The 15,824-nt window shown below is 49.0% G+C and overlaps 1 protein-coding gene across 6 annotated transcripts in view; it reads right to left on the reverse strand.

The window, feature by feature from the left end:
* The window catches only part of PDE9A (phosphodiesterase 9A), a 52,674-nt gene that overhangs the window by 25,286 nt on the left and 11,564 nt on the right, over positions 1–15,824 (reverse strand). Inside the window, exons 2-6 of one of the 6 annotated variants that reach the window (XM_063344938.1) lie at positions 14,136–14,206; positions 10,134–10,211; positions 9,750–9,793; positions 2,354–2,408; positions 1,327–1,397 (exon numbers count right to left, since the gene is read on the reverse strand). In XM_063344938.1, the coding sequence (XP_063201008.1) occupies positions 1,327–1,397; positions 2,354–2,408; positions 9,750–9,793; positions 10,134–10,211; positions 14,136–14,206 (319 nt within the window). Of the gene's footprint in view, positions 1–1,326; positions 1,398–2,353; positions 2,409–4,049; positions 4,692–4,724; positions 4,830–9,749; positions 9,794–10,133; positions 10,212–14,135; positions 14,207–15,824 lie in introns of those variants that run through there. The other 5 variants (XM_063344955.1, XM_063344964.1, XM_063344946.1 and 2 more) reach the window with 5 other exon arrangements.

Consider the following 15,824-nt stretch of genomic DNA (forward strand, 5'->3'; position numbering starts at 1 on the left):
CTCTAGTGAGTAAGTTGTCACTGCAGCTGTAGTGCTGGGGAAGATCCTGCCTGATCCTGACTGAAATGCTGCGTATCCGTGAGGATGTGGCCTCTGGTATCAAAATGGTGCTGGGTGACAGTGCTTTATCCATACCCCCTCCCTGTCTTATCCACACCCCCTCCCTGCCTTTCAGGGACCTGTGCTCTGCATAAGATACTGAGAAGCAGCAAGTCAGATGCTGCGTGGTGGTGGTGGGGGGTGGAAACAATAAAAAACCCCCAGAAAACCAGAAAGGGATCTCTTTGACCAGATGAACTGAACTTGGTTGTTGCACAGTAACTGAATAGGGTTGTGTTACTGAACAAGCGAGGAAATTGATGCTGCCTAGCAGTCCGGCCGGCAACATGGCCAGACAGGGGTGAACCCCGCGTTTGCAGCCAGGAGCCGCTGCCTGGCCCGCCCGGCTGTATTTCCACAGGCGCTGGCTCACGTGTCGCCTGCCCATGGAGGGCTGGGCGTTGGCGCCGCTGTTTGTGCCGCGGGGAGCGGCCTCGCCCCATGGCGGGCCCTTTCCCGGCAGAGGAAGGTGGTGCGACTGGCACTGAGCAGAAACACGGTCGGGTATCGGTGCTGGCCGCGGGGCCTCAGTCAGCAGTAAAGGACCGACCCAACCGCTTGCATAGATGTCTGAAGGGAGAAAAGTCCCTCTGTGAGACGTGTTCAACCTGCACAAATGTCCAACTTAAAGTAGAAGGCAGGCAGCGGCGTTACCCTCCTGTATAACTAATTACAGGGTGCAGGAGCCAGCGCCAGGGCCCGGGCGTGTGAGGGGGGAATGGTGGTGAGGGCCTGGCTGTGTGAGGGCAGTGCCCCTGCCGAGGCATGGGGGGTCACCCCCTTGCTGGGGCATGGTGGGGACGTGGCGGGGACGTGGCGGGGACATGGCAGGGCTCAGAGTTGGGGGACGGGGAGGCGGGTGGTGGAGACCCTCTGCTGCAGGGACGTGGGAGCAGGAGGATGTGGCCCCCGAGCCCAAAGCTTGGCGGAGGGCTCGACGGCCCCTCAAAGAGGAGGCTGGGAGGTGCTCAGATGCCTGCAACTTGGTCCCTCCCCGGCCTCACCCTGCCGGTGGGTGCCACCATGGGCTCCCACCGTCCCCATGCCTCACCCTAGGCTGGCCTGCGGCCTTTCGGGCTCCAGGCTGGCCAAATTATGAGCGATTGGAGAAAGCGGAGGGGCTGTGAGGAGCGGGGCAGAAGCGGGGTACAAGGAGGGCAGCAAGGTGGGGGAGAGGGGGGTCTGAGACACCGGTTCCCACTGCAATATGAAGAAAGGGACACTCACATTCAACCTTTTTCTCCAGCATTGCCAAGTGATTAGCTACTTCCGTTTTCAGTTCATTGATTTTAAAAACCCTGAAAAGAAAACCCTCATGTATTAATGTTATACATTCAGTGCCGTACCTACCCTAGGTACAAAGGACTTTTGCTAGAAATGTCTATATTTTTCAGAGGACTGATCTGTCCAACGCGGTTGCCGTAAGGAAAAGAAAATTTTCCGTGGAATTGCTAAAATTTGTGCAGAAGATACACCCGGGTTTAATTTTCAGAAAAATTAACAACAAATGATTTTGTTATGGCCCTGGGAATGTACTGTAGCTCTGCAACACTTCATCACCCCCTCTCTCGGCAGTGACTTGTTATTGTACCCCCCAGGGAAGCAAAGCTAAATTGATAATGCTTCGCCTAACAGCAGCATCTTGGTGTCTGCACGCTCTGAAGCCCTCCTCCTTTTGAGTTACACTAGTGATTTGCTGAGCTGTTGTGGGATTGAATCTGACTTATTGAAACCAGCTAGAATAAACTAAGGAGTTGTACAGATGTTGAGAAATCCTCTTGGAGGAGAGAGATGTTTGGGTGATAAAGGGAAAAATGAAACAAATTGGATGATTGGAGGCTTTGAGCAGCCTGGTCTAGTGGGAGGTGCCCCTGCCCATGGCAGGGGGGTTGGAACTAAATGATCTTTAAGGTCCCTTCCGACCTGAACCATTATATGATTCTATGATTCTATGATTTGACTGTTCAATGAAGAAGCATATCTTTTGCTTCCTAAGAGGGCAGGAGCACAATAAGAACATTTATATTTACTGCTTGTTCTCCTTTTTAGATCAAAGATAATTGCCAAAATCACTTTTGGCTTAAGCTACGATATTGCTGTCAGCAGGAAATAACGTGTGTACCAGGTCTAAAATTGGCAGGAAGAGCGGGATTTGAAAGAGATATTAAATACCCCTCTGCCTCCTGTGAAAATTTCACTTCAGGCTGATAAAAGAAATAACATTTTAAATTAATAATGATGTTCAGCTTCTTACCTCGAGAACTGCTCGGCAATCTGTCCTAATAAATTCTGGAACAATTCTTCCTTCTCTGAAAGAAATAGGAGGGAGACATAACAGAAAATGATAGAGGAAAGAAGACACCCTCAACCCCCCTGCAAAGTGACATCCTGACTTCCAGCTGTGGTGGTGAGGCATTTAACCAGAAAGTTGTTCTGGTCCTTTTAACAGTGAACAGCATTTGTGAATGACTCCTCCTCTCACCTGCCTTCCTCTGCCTGGAGATTACAGCCAAGGTTTCTCAGAAGTTTTTTGGGGGGTGCTGGGTCTCTGAGAGGTGGCTTGTTTTAAGGCAGCACTCTCTGGAAAGGAGACCCCTTTCACCCAGAATCGCCGCCCACTTTTGAAAGGTCTGGATCACAAGGACTGCCTCTACACCATTAGCACACTGTGCCAGGGTGCCCATCACCAATGCAACAGCTTATGCTGAAAAGAAAACCCAGCTTGCCTTTCAGATGTACACTGGGACAGTATCCTGGAGACCAATTTTTTGGTGCAAATTCTTAAGGATTGTACTGCTATGCATAAACTTCAGGCAAATGGGAAATGCCAAAGTGACTGCCTTTGCCGAATGAGGTCCGCCTTTCCTGGTTTGTGGGATGGACGCAGCAGGGCACAAGTTTCCCAACCCCTTTTTCCTTGAGAACATAACTTGGACAGACCCACTGCGGGGATCCCATGGGGATCCCATTGCTGCCTGAGCTGCTGCGGCAGTGGGAGCGTTCACATCGGCAGCTCCTCGCCTCCCACTGCCAACTCCAGTGCTGGGGTGCTTCAGCCAGCATAAGCAAGCCTGGTGAAGCCCCAGCCCCTTCCCAAGACCATCACAGGATTGCAAACACTAATGCAGGGAAAAGCAAACGAGTCCTTAAACTAAGGGTTTTACTGTCCCAGATTTCAAGGGACAGTACACTTCAGGAAGGAAGAAGTACGATAGCAATGTTTTCCCATCTTTCAGTCTGTCCAGACTGTATTCACACAGACAGGGGAAGCGTAACTCAGCCTTTGCTGAGCTGTGAGCTGCTGTTTCGAGATTGTTCCCACTTTCCCCCACCAGCTAATTTAAACTGCACTGTGCTGCAGTCGTTCTCATGCTTGCAATGTGGATGTACTCTTGGTTTCTCATGCTCAAGGAGCGGAAACGTTGCATGCTCTCATATACACGCTGCAGGTTATAGAACACCCATTTATACCCTACGTAGAAATACCCCGGTGGCATTTCTGAAGCTACCTGCCTGAGGGAGCATGATGTCTCACGAGTGCAATCACCCAGGCAAAACATATCAGACAGAAATACAGCTCAGCATTTACAATGTATTGCTAAATAATAGCTCTTGTACCTGTTGAAAGGATTTGCAATTCCTCAGGCATTAGAGATGTCAGAAATACTTGTCAAGAGCATTCACTTTTCTGGTCAAAACAATTTGGCTGTTACCCCTGTGTCTCTAAAATGGAGCAAGCACTCTGTGCTCTGAAAGTCTCAGATCTAATTCCCTCTTTTATTTTTTTTTTGCTGTACTCCGACTCCCAGCGGAGCGGCTAGAAGAGCAAATGAAGGGATTAGTTCTTTTCAGAGACCCATTTTTCAGTTTTCTCACAAAACCCATTTGAAAACCCAGGCGCTGAAACAAAGCAAACACTGCATCCTATTTAAGACAGGAGGAAAGCTTACCGTATGCCGCACCTGGGATGGTACCCGAGTCCAACAGTGAGAATAAGCAGAGAAACCCGTGTCCTCTCACTTCGGTGCCGCTCAGCTCTCTGACAGTGGCTGTAGCATGCCAGAGACTGACAAGTTCCCTATAAACACCGTTCCAATAAAAAAAACCAACCAATCTTACTTTCACTCCCTCCCCCTGTCAAAACTCACTTGGACTACTAGGACATTCTCATCCAGGGAACAGTCAGCTGCAATCTGATGTTTATGGATGTAATAAAAGACTTTCAAAACGAAGATGTATGTTTTTATAACCCTAGGGTGCAGTAAAGATATATGACTAAGAGTGGCAGTTCGTCTCATCTTAAAGAGACAAAGATCCATTTCTTTGCCCTGTTCCCTTCTGAGGGGAAGACCTCTGCTAACCCCTGATTCTGAAGAAATGAGACATCACGCCAACATCATTCAGTTGCGCTTGCCCGCTCCTTTGAAAAACAGGAAGACTAGGTGTCCTTTCGCTCCCTTCATTACCCTCTGCCTTCTTTTTTTTTTTTATACCTCTGGGCAGGGCTGATACCCCAGGTGCACGCAGCTACCTTTTCCCTCTGTTGCTTCTTTGGTTTTTCTGCGATTCCCTCTGGGAAAAGGAAATCCTACTGCACATAGCATGGGCAGAGGCAATCCGCTCACCTTGCTGAGGATCGCCAGCTCCTGCCTGCAGCAAGCCAGAAGCCAACAGCGCAGCAGCAACCCTCTTCTCAGCTTCACCCCCTGTTGTCACCGTGAATGTGCAATGTTTGCAAATACAGGTGTTCAGCAAGTCAGATTTTTGCACAATACACAGGGTGTTTTAGAGCTGACAAATGAAAATTAGGAAAAAACCCTCCAGAAGACGCTGCAACAGCGTAATGCTGGGCAGGGGACAGGCCAGCTCAGGCGTCCCCAGGTTTCCCAGGGTTTGTTCCCGCGCTCGCTGCAGGCACAGGGACTTTGGCTCCTCACCTGCTGGCCCCTGCCGAGCTCAGCAGGGAGCTTGGCCAGGACATCACAAAGCAAGGAGCCATTTTGCCCTCCCCCCCGGCAGCCCCATCTCCAGCAGGTCCAGGCAGGTGCGCGGGAATGGGGCAGCAGCATTTTTTTCCTGTGGCTCCTGCTGCAGCCGGATCGGAGAGCTGGCAGTGAGTGCTCACCTTCCCTGCCAGTCGGGGACTAGGTACACGCTGGGGCAGCTCAGGTTATGTGGGCACGGACACAGATGGCACTGGCGTGCACCCTCTGCTTCACACCGCCCTGCTTGGCGGTGACTCTTCCTCTCCCATCTTACACGGCGGGATCACGGCTGGGGAGACACCTCCATCCTCCCACCCTCCCTGGCTCCCCTCAACATCCTGCCAACCTAAACGAGGTGGAAACAGAGAGTGTATGGGGTTGTGGGGGCAGGGTGGTTTCCACCCCCCCCCTACACCCCCCATCGTCTTTTCTGCAGTGGCCAAGCAAAGCTGTGAGGACGTGGGCGTCTGCCTTTCCTTGCCAGCATGAGGCTGGTGAATTCCTGACACACGGTCTCTTTCTCACGTGTGCCTGTACTCCTGGCTCAGGCCCCCGTCTGTATTTCCCTTTCTGCAATTTGTTTGAATCTGGGCAGTCAGAGGAATTTAAAAAAAAAAAAAACAAAACACAAAAAAACCAGCCAGGTGGACAAAAGCCTCAGGAAGGGGGGTGCTTCAAGTCCAAGCCCACATCCGTGAATCACGTCATACCAAGCGCCAAATTCGCTTGGCAGCTCAGGTTAATTTGGGCTGCCGCATGGAAGTCCCTGCTTATGTGAGTAATCCTGAAGCAGTTGAGCAGGAGACGGAGTTGCCCCCATCCCAATGCACACATCCATGTGGGATGCGTGTAAGGAGCAGCAGGCAGGAGGGTTTTTTTTCCCTCTTCCCTGAGCTATGAGCATGAATATGCCTCCAAAAGGAGAAGAGAGAGATCCCTGAATAAGAAGATTTAGACATAATGACAAGCATCTGTCACTTTACCAATAGCAATCTGCACAAGATCTTGTGTATTTAATCATTCAGGAAAAAAAAAAGCAGTCCCTGGAGACCTCTGGCGCAGCTGTACACATTGCCAGTGGGCTCAGCAGCAGGCAAGGCAGGGCTAGCACCCATTCAGATCATGGGCCTTCTAGCAGGTAGCCACACAGGTCTTGGTCGAGCTAGCTCTCCCACTACAAGACAATATCCCTAGGTAGGGACCATGGGATTTATTCTGTACTAGATAGCTTGTTAGTTGAAGAGGCAAAAAACTGAAAGGCAGGTGAAGTGGGAAGTGAAGTCTCTGCCTACAGCCTCAGCCTGGCCAAGCAGCTCTGACACTGGCGGGCTTCCCCGGCACTGAAGCTGCTGAGCAAGAAATGGCAAGTGGCGAGCTGTCCTGGCATGCTGGCCTCCATCCCAATCGGTCACCGCTGTCTTTGGGTTTCCTCACCCGTTTCATCAGGGATGAGGGGATGCTTGTGTTGATGGACCTACCAGAACAAGCTGGAGACAGAGGTGTAGACAGAGCTGGGGCTGAGCTTGGCACATGTCATGCTCTCTCAGGTCGCATCCCTGGTGAGATCCATAAGGGCTCGTTCAGCCACCTGTGTCCTTTGCTGCTCTAACTTTGGAGTGGTAGGAAAGCCCCTGCACATGTTTTCCCCCATTTAGGACCATGGTGGATCAGGCTCACTTGAGCGCCACAACAGCGCCTTTCTCTGAAACGTAACAGACTTCAATTGTATTTCTCAAGAGTGTGCTGCCAGTAGGATTTTTTCATTTAATTGGCATCTCCAGCAATATTGCAGAGTGCCTGAACTGTGCTAATTACAGACACAACACAGACATCAGTTTGTGAGTTTTGAGCCTGTTCCACTGCGAGGACACAGACCAGAGCCATTCCCCTGTCGGGAGAGAGAAGCTGCCCGTTCGATGGACGTGGGAGTTTGAACACCCCAGAGAGAAGGAAGGGTTTGGCACTGGGGGTTTGATGATCTGCTCAGATAGCCGTGCGCCTTCTGGTCCGGGGCTGCAGGAGGAGGGACAGCACGTGATGCAGCGGCCTCACGGGCTCAGAGCCGGCCAGCTGGGCCCCCGCCTTTGCCTTGCAGACAGCTGACCCCGTGGTGATACGGCGATCGCTGATGCATCCAATGGACACTCACTGGAATAATAATTTCTTTTTAATTCCAACCCCCTCCCATGACTATGGCCAGGAAATGAAGAACGTTTTCTTAACAGGACTCCGGTGGATATCTGCTCTGCTGGATAAAAGCCACTGCTTATATTTTCCTCCCAAAGGATCGTATTTTCCAGTCTCACCTTTTACAGCCTTTGTTCCGCTGGAGCGTGCGTCACTCTTTTCCAGCTGCCTGGGATACTGCTGAAAAGAGGTGCATTACCTCCCACTGCTGTGAAAACTGGGGTGACCCCTTTTTTGGCATGTATTTGGTTGAGTTGCTTTGGGAAGCAGAATCACGAAGGCACAGTTGTTTAAGAAGTGAAGACTAGAACAGAGCTGGTTTTTTTTCTTTTAATGAAGAGGAACAATTTCCCACTCTGTTTATTCTTCCTACTCTCAGCAAAATGTCAGGAATGCTTAAGATTAATGACAATCCATGTGAAAGAGAAACAGATACCAAGGAACATTAGTTCCATCACACTTGGTTCAATTCTCCTCCTCTTTCCATAGCAGACTCTGTCTTATGCTTTGGCAAGCTACTTCCAGAATTTTTCTTGCCCTTTTCAGCTTAGATCTTTGGAAATCCTTATTTTATAAAAAGCAGGGAGGGAAGAGAGACCTTGCTGACAGAGTGAGCTGCGCTCTGCACAAAGCAGAGCCATGTGCTGTCAGCTGGGGTGAAAAATGAGGTCCCTGGGAGAGTGAGAAAAGTCATACATGGTCTTATAAAAATATACGGTTAGCTTCATGTTAGGAAAAAAAAAAGTCAGATTTTCTAGAAAGCCCTTTGACCAGCTTCCCAGCTGGTATAACACAGTGGCATTCCCCGGTGGAGCCTCACGGGCTCCATTCACTGCTCTTCCTCCGTCTTGGGCCAAAAGGCTATTGGTTACTCACGCCAGCTTCTACACTGAGACACAGGCTGCAGCTAAAACCCCACCTTTTCTGATCTGATAATGCAAATAGTGTACTCCTGGACTGGAAGAGTGATGCTGTTCCAGCAGAGTTTGTTACAATAGGGAAATAATTTTGGAGACAGCTTCTTTTCCCTTGGCAGTTGCATATGTCCCTCGGCTTTGCCTACTTCCTTCTGGCAACAACGGCAGTCGCTGACATGGGACCTGGTTATGGCTTGTAACAAACTTACTGTGATAAAATTCTTCCTCGTTTCCTAGCTTCTTTGTTCTTTTGCTCTCCGTTTGTCTTTGCTCGCTGCATGCACAAACTCCCTGCTGTTGCCTCTCTGCCCTCTCCGCACATCCTGCTGCACTGCCTTGCTGTGCCCTTTTCCCACAGATGTTTTTGCCGCAGCAGACGTGGGTACCTCAGAGAGTGGCTTTGGTTCCCTCCGCCTCCCCATCCAAAAAAAAAGGCAGTGCTGTGAGACCCTGTGTGTTCTTGTGTAACACAGGAGCCTAAGCAAGAAGAGGTGGGACCTGCAATCAGCGTTAACAATAAGATGAGGTGGGACCAGCAAAACTGCCTTTCCCTAGATCCAAGAGCTTCACCCATTCCTGTGAACTCCTTTTTCCAGCCACAGACTTTCTGGCTCCCTGCTGTTCTTTCTGTGCAGTGTACATTTCCAAGATATCTTAACCTCTTGCCCCTTGTCTCTCCTATCTTCTCATTTTACCGCTCCAAACTGCGTCCCCAGCTGATGTCTCCTACCCTCCTGCTGCCTCAGCAGCCAACCTTTCCCCATAGCTCCACAGCGTACAGGCTAGGACTCTTGCTCAGGCTGCCTCGGAGCGAGTGGCAGGAGATAACTGCAGTTACACAGATGAGAGAGACCGTGAGCCAGATGCTCTACAGGAATTGCCCCAAGCAAGTGCTCTGCTCCAGTGTGTGAGTGCTACTAGCTGGAGCGTAACACTGGTAGGCAAAGAGAAATGGTAGAAGTGCTGCTTCAGTCCTGCCTGTGGAGTAGAACAGTGCTGTACGCTGGGGAATGTGTTCCAGACATGTTCTTTCATCAAGGCCTCTTTAATTTTGTCAAGTGTATTTAAATATTTATTACACTTAGAGCTGCCATGCCCACAACAGAAATTATGCTCTCTCCTCAGCCATTTGGAAATAACATGGGGTTCAAATGTTGTGCTCAGCTTTCCAGCAGAGCTTTGCTGAGAGATAAGCAAGTTTAACAAAACACTGCAGGATAGGCTTTCAAACATTGCCTGCATTGCCTGGGAAAAAAAAAACAAAAACGCTGCTCCATGTGAGACTTTCCCCAGGACATCAGTGGTGCTGACTCAGACCAGAGCTAAGCACTGTGAAAGTCCCCTGGACCCCAGCCATTCCACACCATCCTCAAATACTTTGAAATCTGGGGACTTTTTCTTAGCTTTCCTCTGGAACATTGTGATCAAACACTTCCAATTCTGCCATAGCTACAACCGTGACACCATCATCTTTCTTTCTTGCGTCATAGCCACATAATTTCCACGGGCAAATGTTTGCAGATTCAGCTTTAGTAAATTCAGTTCAAAAGTATCGTTTTACCTGAGAGCTGCCCAGTGGCAACAGGTATCACTTTGTATGGAGACCTGGAAGAGTCAGAGAAGGTTGATGTTTGCAACACTCAGAAAGCGGTTTGTATTTCACATGTGATAGCAAACAGCGTGGGAGGGGAACAGATGTTCTACATTAAACACTTAAAAGCGGTATTTTATCCTCACACAATTGCTCCTACTTTAATAACAAGCAAAACTCTTCAAAACCAGCAGACATTAATGTTATAAGCCAGCATGCAATTCTTGCTGTCATCTCCCTCCCTTCAGGGAATTTCTCACCTCCCGCTGCACACAAAAGGCATCTGCAGGCAACGACCACCCCTTCCCTTGGGCCTGACCCCGTTTTTAAAGAGCAGGTTGCAGCAAGGCTTACCTCTCTGAGTTTGCAGGCATTGTCGGATCAATGGATACCATACAATTGTCTGCCGTCAAAAGGGAGATTGTTGTGTTCCTGAAAAGCATGTTTCAAAGAGGTTTATTTGACCTAGAAATGCTGTCTGAAATTCTGTGCTGCTGCATATGGTGCGTAGCCACCTTCTCTCCTGCAGCACTCCTGGCCTGGCCTGGCACTGTCTTGGACCCATTTTCCCTTGGTGCAGAAAGGGTCAAAGCACAGGACGGGGTAGGCTTGATGCTTCACCTGTTTCAATTACCAGAGATGTTTCTGGCAAAATGTTAAGAGTGATCATCTTTGGTCTCAGAGCAGATTTTGCTCCCTGCTAACTCATGTATTCTGTTGGCTCATCAACTAATAATTTCTATTAAAAAGCTATGTTTTGTGATACATCGACTCGGCAGCTGAGGGTGCGCTCAGTCTCTCTGTTTATGTCACTGACAAAGGTGTTAAACAGCGCTGGTCCCAATACTGACCCCTGAGGAACGCCACTTGTCACTGGTCTTCACTTGGACATTGAGCTGCTGACTACAACTCTTTGAGTGCAACCCTCCAGCCAATTTCTTATCCACTGAGTGGTCCATCCATGAAATCCATGTCTCTCTGTCATGCTTTTAGTTGGAATGGAGTTAACTTTTTTGCTAGCAGCTGGTGTAGTGCTATGTTTTAGATTTGGAACGAGAAACAGTGATGAAAGTGCACTGGTGGTTTTGGTTGTTGCTAGGCAATCAAGGCTTTTTCTGCTCCTCATACTGCCCCACCAGCAAGTAGGCTGGGGATGCATGGGAAGTTGTGGGGTGACAGAGCTGGGACAGCTGACCCCATCTGACCAAAGGGATATTCCATGCATATGACAATGTGCTCAGAATATAAAGTTGGGGGAAGAAGAAGGAAGGGGGAGAGGTTTGAAGTGATGGTGTTTGTCTTCCCAAGTAACTGTTATGCGGGATGGATGCCTGTGTTCCTGGAGATGGCTGAACGCCTGCCTGCCCATGGGAAGCAGTGAATGAATTTCTTGTTTTGCTTTGCTTGCCTGTGTGGCTTTTGCTGTACCTATTAGTCTATCTTTATCTCAACCCACAAGTTTTTCCTCACTTTTACTCTTCTGATCCTCTCCCCTGTCCCACTGCAGGGGGTGGGGGTGGAGGGGGAAGTGAGTGAACAGCTGTGTGGTTCTGGCTGCCACCTGGGGTTAAACCTTGACACTCTCCAATTTAGAGACAAGGATGTCATGCTGGACAGTGTCAAATACTTTGCACAGGCTCAGGTAGATAATGTTAATTGCTCTTCCCTTATCCACCAGTGTTATAACCTTGTAGACGCTTCAACGATGTAGAAGACTACCAGATTTGTCAGGCACAATTTGCCTTTAGTGAAGCCATGTTGGCTGTCACCTATCACCTCCCTATTTTCCATGTGCCTTTCCATGGAGGTTCTGCTCCATGATCTTGCTGGGCACAGAGGTGAGCTGACCGGCCTGTAGTTCACTGGGTCTTCCTTTTTTCCCCCCTTTTAAAAATGAGGGTTATGTTTCCTCTTTTCCAGTCAGTGGGAACTTCACCGGACTGCCACAACTTCTCAAATATGATGGATAGTGGCTTAGCAACTTCATCTGCCAGTTCCCTCAGGAACCTGTGGATTTGTCTCATCAGGGCCCATGAACTTGTGCACCTTCAGGTTCCTTAGATGGTCTTGAGCCTGATCTTCTCCTACAGTGGGTGGTTCTTCATTGTCCCAGTCCTACCTTTGCCTTCTGCAACATGGACAGTGTGGCTAGAGCACCTACCGATGAAGACTGAGGCAAAAAAGTCATTGAGTACCTCAGCTTTCTTGGGCCCTTCTTCCCTACAGGGCTTTATCCCACAGTACTCTGCCAACCAGATCCCTGAAGAGGTCAAAGTCTGGTCTCCTAAAGTCCAGGGTAGTGAGCTTACTGTGCGCCCTCCTCACTGCCCTAAGGATCTTGAACTCCACCATTTCATGGTCACTGTAGCCAAGGCTGCCCTTGAGCATCACATTCCCCACTAGCCCCTCCTTGTCAGTGAGAACAAGGTCCAGCATAGCACCACTCCTTGTTGGCTCCTCTTTCACTTGGAGAAGGAAGTTATCATCAATTCATTCCAGGAACCTCCTGGATTGCTTCTGCCCTGCTGTGTTGTCCCTCCAACAGATATAGGGGTGGCTGAAGTCCCCCATGGGGACCAGGGCTTGTGAACATGAGCCTGCTCCTGTCTGTCTATAGAGGGCCTCATCCACTCAGTCTTCCTAGTCGGGTGGTCTGTAGCAGACCCCCACTGTAATGTCACCTGTCCCTGCCCTCCCTTTAATCCTGACCTGTAAGCTCTTGGTCCATCGGCTCCTCATCCATCCCCAGGTAGAGCTCCATGCACTGCAGCTGGTCATTGACGTAGAGGGTGACACCCCCTCCTCCTCTCGCCTGCCTGTATCCTTCCATTCCAACACTCGAGTCATAGAAGCCATGCCACCACGTCTCCATAAAACCAATGAGGTCATAGCCCTGCAGGCGTGTGAACATCTATGACTCTGTTTATGCTATCATGCATAGAGACATGCTACGTGCATTTGTATAAAGGCATATTGACTCACACTATACAAATGACTACCGGTGCTATGAATGTCTCTAGTTATTCCTTTACCAAAACAAACAAAAAAAATTCCTTGCTGAATATGAGGCCATTTTTTTTTTTTATACTGTGCTAGGTGTGATCTTATAGGTGCAGATGTAAACCTTGGAGGTTTACTGTGGCTCCAGGAGCTTGCTTGAAATGAACAGTTCTGTAGAAGTCTTCTGATGAAAATAAAATGACAAATATGCAGTGAACACCCTGTTCATGAATGACTAAAACTGCTAAACAAAGTTTCCTGGGTGATGGAGTGGAAGTATTTGACTCTCCTATGCAAATGACAGTTATTAACCTCTCTAATGTCAAACTGGAGGAAACAGCCAGGATAAACAGCAAAGGGCATTAATTATGTCCAGCAGCTTATGCAAATTCTGAGTCAATATAGACAATTTTATATTTCAATTCCCAGAGGTGGAGTCATGCAATAAACCCATGATTAAAGGATTGGCTTATTTTTTTCCTGTGTTTTTATTCTGTATTGTAAACCTGCATATACAAAAGTAAAGACTATGGCTTACTGCATGCTGCTGTGCATCTGGCCTGTGCTGCTCAAGGCCTGTCTGCAGACAGCAGAGGGTCCCTTCTAGCTGTGACTAAGGACCCTCCCTCCCCCTGCACCACCACCTGGCTGGGTGCTATGCCATGGCACCCTCCACCACGCACTGGCCTCTCCCACCTCGACATACACCAACACCCAACCCTGTATCCCTCACAACACAGAAATTTAAGTCAGATGCTGTTCTCTAGGTTGAGGGTTAAGGTAAGCAAGCCCTACAGGAAATTACAGCAGGAGAGATGCATGGACTTTGCTGGACAACACAAATAGGGAAATGCTTGGCCTGGGCAATGGATTTGGGGATATTTATTTTCTGTAAAATGGTTCTGCTGGGATATCACATACCTGGGATTAGATTGTACTGTGTCTAAATACAAAGCTTGTCATCTAGTGGCAATGCTTCTCATTGGCCCCAAGTTTTTCCCTTAAAACCAGGTTCTAAACATAGGGTTGCATTTCACTCGATATGGGCAAAAATGTAGTGCTGGGCTTCGGCACTTGCAGGACTTTATCTCTTCTATATCTATTTATACTACATCTCTTCTACTCTATTCCACTCTTGTTTCTCAGGCATTGAGGTGGTTCAATGCCTGCCTGAGCTTTGTGCACATTTGTAGCTGGTGCTCTCTGGGTTGCCCCGATTTCTTCTTCCAATACACTGGAACAAAAAAGAAGCCTGAATAGCAGGTAAATGCATCACTTGGGGCCTATCTTTAAATTGTCCCCAGAAGTAAAGCAACAAAAGTGAAATGAATGTCACAAATGAAAAGAAAGACCTACCTTGGTAGCCCTGTTGCAATGCAGAAGAGGTCCATGATATCTTTGGAGTTGCAATATTTACTAAAAATCACCTTCCAAACCGAACAGCAGCAGGGGATAAAAAAATGAAGACAAAGAAGAGAAAAGGACGGTTAGTTCCCAGTGAGATATGAACTCTATTCAGGCATGAACTGGGCTAATTTTAAGGCTTATCCTACTACTTCAATTATCTGATTTGACTTGTGAGCTGGAATATTTCTCTACTCCCGTGTAATACCTGTGCTTTTTTTGATAAAGCAAGCAAGCTCTGGAGACCTAATTGCACTGTTCAGAAGTAGAGCAATAAAGTATGTGAACTGAGAGCAAAAGGTATCTCATAATGCAGTATGGCTGCAGGATGATAAGAGCTGCAAATTTAAAGATGTAAGAGCCCAGATCTACAAAGAAAACAGCCCAGATCTGGGGAGGTCCTTGGATGGTATAAAAGGGCACTGCTTTCTCAACTACACCAGCGTAAGCTAGCTTTAAACAGAACAGAGGGTTTTTGCCCCACCAGTTGTGCCAAATTTCCTACAGTCCGTCAGGCTATATCATTCCTGCTCTTAGAGCAGAGCTCTGACCTTGAATTACAAAATTTGCCACTGTGACTTTCCCACACCCCCAAACACCTTTTCATCCCCCTGCCCTTCCATGCACACCAGGCAGCCTCTATGTGGAGAAGACTGTTTGAGTGGTGGGTCTGGGAGAGCAACATCCCCTTGACCCCTGTTACGATGTGGCCTTCAATGATGTGACCCCATGCCACGATTTTCCCTGAGACTCCGATGTCCTTCAGGGCACATCGATGATGGTGATCCATGGCTGAGGAGCTCTTCTGCAGCCAGGGTGCAGGACAGAAAGCCTCTCTGTGTGCCTTTGATTGGAGGTTTTGAAACCACCATAGAAATAAAATGCCTCATTGCAGCTGCGCCTGGCTCATCATCTCAAAGCCAGGAACAACAGCAAGCGTTGGGGCTGATTTGTCTGGGGGCTGCTGGTGTCAACGGGGTGGCTGCAGGCAGTGGGGAGGTGTTGGTGTGGAGCAGGGCAGCTTTCCTGGCCAGCACTGGAGCTCAGTTCCCTCACACTCCCAAAGAAGAAATAGCCAAAGAGCTTCTGGGTTCAGGATGCAGCAGCTCAAAGGGACTTGTGGAGACCTAATGGCAAAACTCAGGAGGAGCAGGAAAGCTATATTTTGCAGATGAGGTCTGAGGCACAGGGACTTCAAGGTCAAAAGTCTCCTCTCCTTGTGGGTGCCTCACTAGAAACACTGTTTTCCACCCCTCACAACCACCCGTATCATCCCATATTCTCAGGCACGGTTTCCGTTGCTGTCCATGGCGGGCACAGGGGATGTGCCTGCACACAGATCATCCTCGATGCTGCTGACCCAGAAAATGAGGAACATGTCACCCATGATGTCCTTCCAATGGCTTGTTTTCACTGCCTTGCCTCATGCTGCCAGGAGGAGGCAGGGGCTGCGGGCAGTGGGGGCTGCAGGCAGCGGGGGCTGCCACTGCCCTCCCCAGATCTGGCCAGTTGAGCAGGCCCCATGTGTTCTGTAAGGTGACGACCACGCTAGAGGAATAGCATGTCATCATCTAATTAAAGACTCTTCTGAAAGGCGTAGGTGCCAGGAGTTAATTAAGCCTGCAGCCTCACTCCAGCAGT

This window comes from Chroicocephalus ridibundus, chromosome 1 (genome assembly GCF_963924245.1).
Source record: "Chroicocephalus ridibundus chromosome 1, bChrRid1.1, whole genome shotgun sequence".
Classification (NCBI taxonomy): domain Eukaryota; kingdom Metazoa; phylum Chordata; class Aves; order Charadriiformes; family Laridae; genus Chroicocephalus; species Chroicocephalus ridibundus.